We start from the raw sequence: 8,587 nt of genomic DNA on the forward strand, positions 1-8,587 counted from the left end.
CTTTAATATTCTAGCTAACTTGAAAAGTAGGATTTAAACAGAAGACTGTTTAAATTCAGAGTGTTACTTATTTGAAGTAAGCACTGGCACCCAGCACCCCTTTTTTCTCACATGAGGACGTAGGGAGCACGAGGAGGAAGGCGAGGCCGCAGGTCAGACAGCACCACAGACTCTGACGAGCATCTGCTTTGTGTGAGCAAATGTGAGGGGAAGGCGAGCAGGGTGTCTCATACCAGAGAGGCCACTCTGCCAGCGCTCGGCACTCACCTCACTGGCTCTAAGCCCCAGTAACTAGACATTCATCACCGTTTGGCTACAACAATAAAATGCCCTTTGATCCAACAGAAACTTCACTACCCTAGTATTAAACTGAATGATTAGTTCATATGAAATCTTTCCATTTCCTTTACTTTGTCCATATAGGGTCAGTTAAAATCCAACATTAATGTGAAAAACAGAGGAAGGTCAAATTAGTCTCTACTAATAACAGAAGTTCATCAGATAAAGTCCAGCAGGAGTAGCCACATAATCAGGTGCTGTGATGAGTGAAATGTGCACAGATGGGCAAAAGATAAAAAATCCAAGATATTTCTTTTATAAATGTAGAGCAAATAGCTCAGGTACTTTCATCTGGCAGGACCCACATGCACTGAAGCACCAATGTTTTACAAAAATCACATTCTGTAATTTTGCAACTTTTGCAACGAAATGGGAAAGGGACCTGTACTAGAGATTAAAACAAAATAAATCCATGCTCACGAATCTGCTTTATTAGCCCTTATCTGAGATGCTGCTCAGTCTAACAGTGGAACAACAGTGCCTCCCGATGATCAGAAGTGTAACTAACTCTTTCAGGCTCATGTATTTACTTGTCAGTATCTCATTTTGCTTGTCTCTGATAGCTTATGTATTATTTTGATCACATCTCAATGGATCTCTCTGCCAAGAAAGCTTTAATAGTGAACTTCAAAATTAAAAGACTAGCAAAGAACCAGCATAGATATCCCCTGCCAGACTATTCTGCTCTTAATTTGTAAGCAAAAAACCTCAGTGACAGCAAGACCTGAAACATGGATATCCAAAACCCCAAGGATACCTGAAAATAGTGTTGAAAGTGTTCCCATTACTGCAGTCATGACCATATGTAATACATAGTGATATGCATAGTGTCTCCGTTAACCACATAGGTATTACTTTTCTTAATTGATTGTGAAAATTATTCACCAAGTAAAATTAACATTTTCCTCCTTCTCTGCCATCCTGAAACAGGTCCTGATTGTTTCAGTTCTAAGAATCTCGCCCTGCAAGCTCAGAAAAAGATCCTGAGTAAAATGGCAACCAAAACCATGGCTAACATGCTAATCGATGACACAAGCAGTGAAATCTTCGATGAGCTGTACAAAGTAACAAAGGAACACACAAGAAACAAAAAGGAAGCCCATAAAATTATGAAAGACCTGATTAAAGTGGCAATAAAAATTGGGATCCTCTATCGAAATAATCAGTTCAACCAAGAAGAGCTGGAAATCGTAGACAAGTTCAGGAAGAAGCTGAACCAAACTGCGATGACAATTGTCAGTTTCTACGAGGTAGAATACACTTTTGACAGAAATGTTCTTGCAGAACTTCTGAATGAATGTAAAGACCTTGTGCATGAACTAGTAGATCGACACCTGACACCAAGATCCCACGGGCGCATCAACCATGTCTTCAATCACTTTGCGGATGTGGAATTTCTAACTGCCCTGTACAGTCTTGATGGGGATTGTCGGCCATACCTCAAAAAGATCTGCGATGGAATCAACAAACTGCTTGATGAGAAGGTCCTTTGAAACAACGCTCAAAAACAAGAAACCAACCAAAAACTTCTCTCTAGAACTGGCCACCCTTCATGAGCCATGGCGAGCAAGCAAGCTTCCTTCCCACCGGCCTCTTACTGCAGTCTCCAGCAGGGGCCAGAAGGTGCTCACCAGGCTCATGATGAAGTGGAAAACTTAAATCAGAAAGCTATCAATTTTAATGTTGTGTTCAGATAATTCAGTCTTTTCCAAGGAGCGGAGTGAACAAGGCTGCTGATATATATTGTTCAGAAACAGATTGCTATACACTATGATCTTACTAGCTTTGTGTTCAAGGCTGAACATGTGAAAAGAAAGTAAATTCAAACGCATGGCTATGTAGAAATAGACAGGTGAAGGCAAAAGAGCAACGCATGGAATCTAGCCCCAGGCCCTTGGTGCGTATGTTTTTATTATTTCCACGCTAACTGAAAAAGCTTAGACAGAAAGTAGGGCTGTAATGGATTAAGCTCACTCCTTTCAAAAGGATCAGTAATCAATGTGAGAAGGCATCTGATTTTACATGGTGTTTAAGTCTAATAGGGTAATAACAAACAATACAAACTGAGTAGAAGTGGGAAAAAATTTAAAGAACTGCTCTATGAAGCAGTATTTTCATTACAGAGTTTTGTTTTATACCCGACAATAACAGAGAGAAGGTTTCATTTTAATTTTGAAAAGCAGCTCAGTGATTCAAGCTCAAAAGTAACCAGAAAACTAAAGTACTACATCAGGTTTGCATATTTGGCAACATCAGACACGTTTAAGCTGAAGATTGTGCTGCTCTTTGTGCTCTTACTGTTGTGCCTGACAGAACAAAATATTCTTTGTGAAGATTTTGAAATTGCACTTGTGAAGACACCAACGGATGGACAAAGCGACGCTTACATCCCCCCCACCCTCAAAATATTCAGCCTAGATAAAACTCTCAGTTTAATGATGTTAATTTGTGCCTACAGTAAACAGAGGTGTGATAAAAAAGGAACCCCATCCACTATGCTCACAGTGCCATCCAAGTGTAGTACAGCCGCAGTAGTCTTGAGAACAGTCTTAGTGACTCCGATGAGCTGTTCAGAATGTTTTCAGTGACTTTTTTTTCTTCTTCTTTAAACAAAATATACTGATGTCTTCAAACTGAAAACATTTTGCCAAGAAATATTGGTTTCTGTACAGTTTCGTTTGAATTAAGGGAGGACGGGAACAGAGCAGATGCACCACCTTGCCACTTACAGAATCTTGCAGCATCTTGCAGCCAGGTAGGTGCTGACTGTCTCTAATTAAAGGAATTATGTTCGTAAATCTCTCCTCTCCTTGCCCTCCACATCTTATTCTCCAGGCTCACCTCTATCTACTGACGCTTCAGTATCATGTACCATCTCCTTTTAGTTGACACAGATAGCAAACAATCCCCATATCTGGAGGTAACAGCTTCCTTATCACATATATTATAATACAGAGCTGCGTGTACTTGAAAACTGAAAAAGACAAGAAAAGATATTTGAAAGCCCCTCCTCTCTAAGGAAAATTTCCAGTGCTGATCATTTACTATTTTAGGGTAAGAAAAGTTTCTGTTTCTCATTTAAACTCTTAAATACTATGGTGGTAGAGAAAACCATTCAAAATTTTACTATTCTTCTGTCTTTCCTCGCTCCAGAATATTTTATCTCTTGCAACAACAATTTTGAGTATCACACCTTCAACACAGTTGAGAATACTCGTACCCAAATCACGTGTTCACTTGGGTTGTACTAGATGCATTTTTATCTGTTCCCAGGAGAACTCCCTTTGGAGCACTGTAAAAATGGCAGCGCAAGACATCAGCAGAGCAGTTTGTAACAACGTAAATTTTCCCCACGTATTTAACTATAAAAAGTATATTTAGTAGCAATGAAGGTGGACAATTCCTTTGCAACACAGCACAGTAATGAAATACCAACATTTGGGGTTGCAAGTTCAGCCATTTGCAGAGCCATATTTACATCCACCATTAGCTGCATTTTTTTCCAAGCACGTACTTGTCAACTGATGCTTTTGAACAGTATTTATTGTATCCAACACTCCTGTCCCAGTGCACATGTCAGATTTTGCGTGTTTGTTTCACTTGTGGCAAACAAATTTAAGTTCTTTTTTTAAAGCCAGGAAAAGAGATTATTGAACATTCAAGAGGGGTAAAGGAAAGGGTATCCTCTATCTGTGACTTTCTTTTTGTGTGTTGCAAGTTATCAATATTCAGATTCTGGTATTTTAGACACACCAGCTGAACATCTGTTGTTTTATTTATAAATCTGAGTAGCCTTAAGGAAAGAGAATGTTTTCAAGTATTTCTCATACTTGCATATCCTGTATATTCATTGTTTACTTTTGTACTTGTAGCTTGGTATGTAATAACATTGCTAAAATACGGGCAATGTTCAGGTCACCTTAAGTATATGATGTATTATCATATTTGTGGATTAAAAATGTGTGATTACTGCCCTTTTTGTTTTCTTTTGATTTATTTATTCTACCATCCCATGTAAACTGAAATTAAGCACTAAGAGGACGGAATTTGTGTAAACTAAGTTTTGTCACCTTCAACTTCTGCAACCTTCATGCTCTCTGACAACCAGATTCAGTGAAGGTAGGAAGCAGGCAGATGGACAGTTCACACATTTCAGAGAAAACTGGAAATCCACATTTCTGTCGCATCACATACACACAACACAAACATGCATCAGCAACCAATGGAATTTGCTTTTCCACGAAGGTCTCAAGCACCTGAGCTAACAAATGATGCTGACCGTGTTGGGTAGTGCAGTTGGGTGACGGGCTCAGAAGCTCCCTCCCCAGCCATGCGGAGGCAGTGGCACAAGCTTCTTGCCTTCAGGTACCGGCCTCTCCCCAGGCTCAGCCTAAGCCATGGACCGGCAGCCTGTGTCAGGGCCAGAGCAGATGGAGCATGCCAAGATCTAGCTCTCTACCAAGCACCTTCTTGCTGTATTTAGCTCAGTGTGACTGAAGTTAGACAGGAGACACATCCCTGACAGATTTCAAATCCCTGCCCTAAACATGGAGATGCTAGAACCTACCAGAATGCTTTAACAACAGCACACGTATATTCTCCTATCCTTAGTCCCAGAAAAGGCAAACTGTTTTGGCTGTAAGAGCTCAGGATTTGCAAACAAGTCACATGGCAATTATACTGGAAGCAATTAAAGATTGGCACAAACAGAAAACTGTCAACTACCTTAAAATAAAAGTTTAAAGCAATCTTCGTAAGTGGTGTTTCGAGCCTCACTGCTGCTAAAACACTGCTGTCAAGTTAATTCTATGAATCATATCATGGCAGGACACAATACACTTTGCTTCATCACTGCCAAATTTATGTAATAAAGAGAAAAATTTTATTGTTCGAGAAACTCCCAAGGGAGTGACCACTTCTGGCATTCTAATGAAATTGTACATGTGCCACAGAACAGTACATCACACCGAACATGTAATCTTATTCATGTTAGAGAAACATTCTCACAGGAAGGCATATAAACAGTGACCCTGAAGAGAACCAAGAGGTAAAGCACAATTAACTCTTATCACAGCAACAGAAATGCAAAAGCAGATCTTAACTGTATGACTTAAGCAGCTCTACTTCCACTTTTACATACCTCCATGCCAAAAAAAGACAATGCAGTCTTACCCACACAGAAAAGATAATACATCTTTTTATGCTGAAAAACTACTAGTGGGACTCTGTAGGAGACACCTGCCTTTCCAATATTCAGAAACCATCAGGCAATGTCATTTATGAGCTACTTGCAAGTACAAGAGAACCTCACGATAGTGCCATCCCTGACACAAGTTTGTTCGCTGGGGTCCTTACAGGATGAGAAGAGCTTGGGAATAACTAGCAGAAAGTAATGTAACACAACAGGAGATGTGATTTATGTTTAGGAAAATGTACTGCACGCCATGTCGCCCTTCCACAAATTTTCCTACCAAAGTATTTGTTTCATTAAAAATATCTGAAAATACTTGGGATATGGGGGAAGAACCTGACAAAACAGTTGAAATAAGGATTAATACAATCACTTACCTGTTGACTCCAAAATGCCCAGAACTCCAAGTTGCCCATGGCAGAGAGCAGTAAAACAGTGGCATCTCCTGGTACCTAAGGTTTTGGTCCAAAATGCTGTTAGCCTGCCAGTTCAGAAAGGTCAGTATATACTCTGACTGGCCTCTGGTTGCCTCTTGAAAGTAAACTTCTTCATGCTAACTGGATTATGGGCTCTCTTCCTTTTAGCCTACTTCTATGCACCTGATTTCCCTTTCCCTGAAAACAGGTTAAACCTTCAAGATCCACTAAGTCAAAGAGAAGTAAATGGGAACACCACAGAAGATGAAGATACTTGCTAAAGGATTTTCAATACAGAGCTAGATGAAAAAAATATTCTTTTGTGTAATTACTTATGCAGCGATATTTCATTTTAGAGACAACTGGATAATGGATCAAGATCAGAGGGATTCCCAGCACTGAATTGCTGAGGTTCTCAGGGGCCTAAGCTCCCCACATCAACCAGAACTGCAGAGCAGCCTGCGCTCGTTACACCCCGACAGCCCAGCCACACAAAACAGCCTCACGATTTAGACCAGGGCTGCAACCACCTTCAATTCAGCAATTATGTCAAACTGCCTAAACTCCCAACTCCTCCTCAGTACTATAGCAAATGGTGTGTTATGTTAGCATCAGACTTAAAAAACATGTTAATGCTGTCAAATATTAATAAAGAGAAATGCTAAAGTCTCCTGTGATGCCTTGATGTGAACATGCAAACCCCGCAATCTGGCAGTATTCCAAAAAGAGTATCAAATAATGTGAGCTGGCACACAGAATGCTGTTGAAAAGATCTAAAGTATACTCCCTCATTCTTTTTATACCTGAGCCACTGGGCAGGTAAATCACCAATGGATTCAAGACTTCTGCAACGTTACATTCTTTATCACTGTTCAGATGGCAAAGAGAAACAATGAAAGTACAACCTAGTTCTTAACAAGCAGAAACATTGCTACATGTGGTAGAAAAGAATATTTAACAACTATCAAGCTTTTTTTTTTTTTAAATGAAACTGAATTTTATTAAACTACAAGAAACGCAAAGATGGTGACTAATTAAGAAAAATATTTGCTGGGCAATCTAAAAATAAAGCCTTGACACAGGTACAACTCCCTGCAAACTCCTTTATGTGATGTTAACATAAAGCTCTCTGAATGTGCATACTGACAGCTTAACGTACACTATCCCTAAGGTGAAAAAGGTTATAAAGAACATGAGCAATAGAAGGCAATATTGTCTTTTGCTGTTCTTTTTAAACACTAGAACATTTAACATCCCATTGCTGAAATGGTTTAAATGCATAGGCCACAAACAGATACTTCTATTATAGTTCATATGATTACAACAGTCCAATTGCATAACACAAATCTGATTTACCAGCAGGGAAATAGCTTGCTGGAAATTATTCCACTATAAATCAGTTTTCATTCATATAAACTGTCTTGAAGTGCCAAGTAAACATTAAAGTATGCAGAACATTAAGTATATTTATAGGTTCAGTGCACTTTAAATTCCTCAGTAAGAGGGTACTGAAACAGCAATAAAAAAGGAGCTTTGCTTATATGATTATACTTGTGATAACACAAGTGGCTTGACAAAAAAAAAAACCTACCAGCACATTAACTTCCTTATGATTTCATCAACATCTACCAAAACATTAGCAAAGTAACAGAATACTTTTTTTTGCTTTACAACCAGTGTTTATCAGGAGAGAAACAGTAACACTGAAATGTAACAAAGAATTTCCTTGTCCTTGCTAAACACATAAAGAAAAGAATTCCGCTGCAGAATCCATTTATACCACATCTGAACCATGTATACAATCTTTGATGTTTTTAAATAAAAAACATAACCAGTTATAAATAATATTAAACAGTGTTAAAGCTTTCATTTAGCATCTAAATAAAGGTTACTGGATTTTCAAGACTATGAGGTTGTTTCAGGAAGAAAAGGAGACAATCTAGACAGACACATTTATGTATGCTGCTCTGATTTAGATCTCTTATGCCTTACTGCAGTTCCTAGCCATGCACTCACAATACAGCCACACCTGTGCAAGTCAAAGGCTTGAAGAGTCATACTGAGGCTAGAAATAATTAGAAGTGAAAATAAATTAAAATTTCCTCCGTGTCAATTTTCATGGACAGATATTGACCAGATTAAATTTATAGGATTGACTGGAGAGCAATGAACACATCCCGTAGTCAACTGCCAACTAGTGAACATGTCCACAGCCAACCACCCCCAGCTCAGTCACCTCAGGCTCAATCCACATGAACCTAATCTTTAGACATGCACAAATATTCAGTGACTGTCACAGACCCCTAAGGAAAGGGAACGTGACTGAAACATGAGGCAGGAAGAACTGCAGACAGGAAATAACCTGAAGGGCCTTAGTTCATCCCCCAGGAGGTGCTTCCATACAATTTTCCAGGCCTGCCTCCTACAAAAAACCTATTTAGATGTTACCACTTAAACGGGAAATACCAAAGACCATGGGAAGTGAGTTGCTCACTAAAATCTTTTAACAATTTTCAAAACATGCATTTGTTGCTACATAAGTTACTTTATACAACCACCAATACAGGTCTTGTTGCCAGCAGTGCTTAAAAATAGCTTTAGAAAAATTATTAAAATAAAATTAGATGTTCTGGAAAACTGA

General features: G+C 39.0%; 1 protein-coding gene across 2 annotated transcripts in view; it reads left to right on the forward strand.

Annotated features, from left to right (window-relative positions):
• The window catches only part of TNFAIP8L3 (TNF alpha induced protein 8 like 3), a 48,114-nt gene extending 43,801 nt beyond the window's left edge, over positions 1-4,313 (forward strand). For both annotated transcript variants that reach the window (XM_074880921.1, XM_074880922.1), the window contains exon 2: positions 1,270-4,313. In XM_074880921.1, coding sequence (XP_074737022.1) covers positions 1,270-1,832 — 563 coding nt within the window. In that variant the 3' untranslated portion in view covers positions 1,833-4,313. The remainder of the gene's footprint in view (positions 1-1,269) is intronic.
• Positions 4,314-8,587: the final 4,274 nt, after the last annotated feature.

Source organism: Strix uralensis, chromosome 11, assembly GCF_047716275.1.
Source record: "Strix uralensis isolate ZFMK-TIS-50842 chromosome 11, bStrUra1, whole genome shotgun sequence".
In the NCBI taxonomy this organism is placed as follows: Eukaryota; Metazoa; Chordata; class Aves; order Strigiformes; family Strigidae; genus Strix; species Strix uralensis.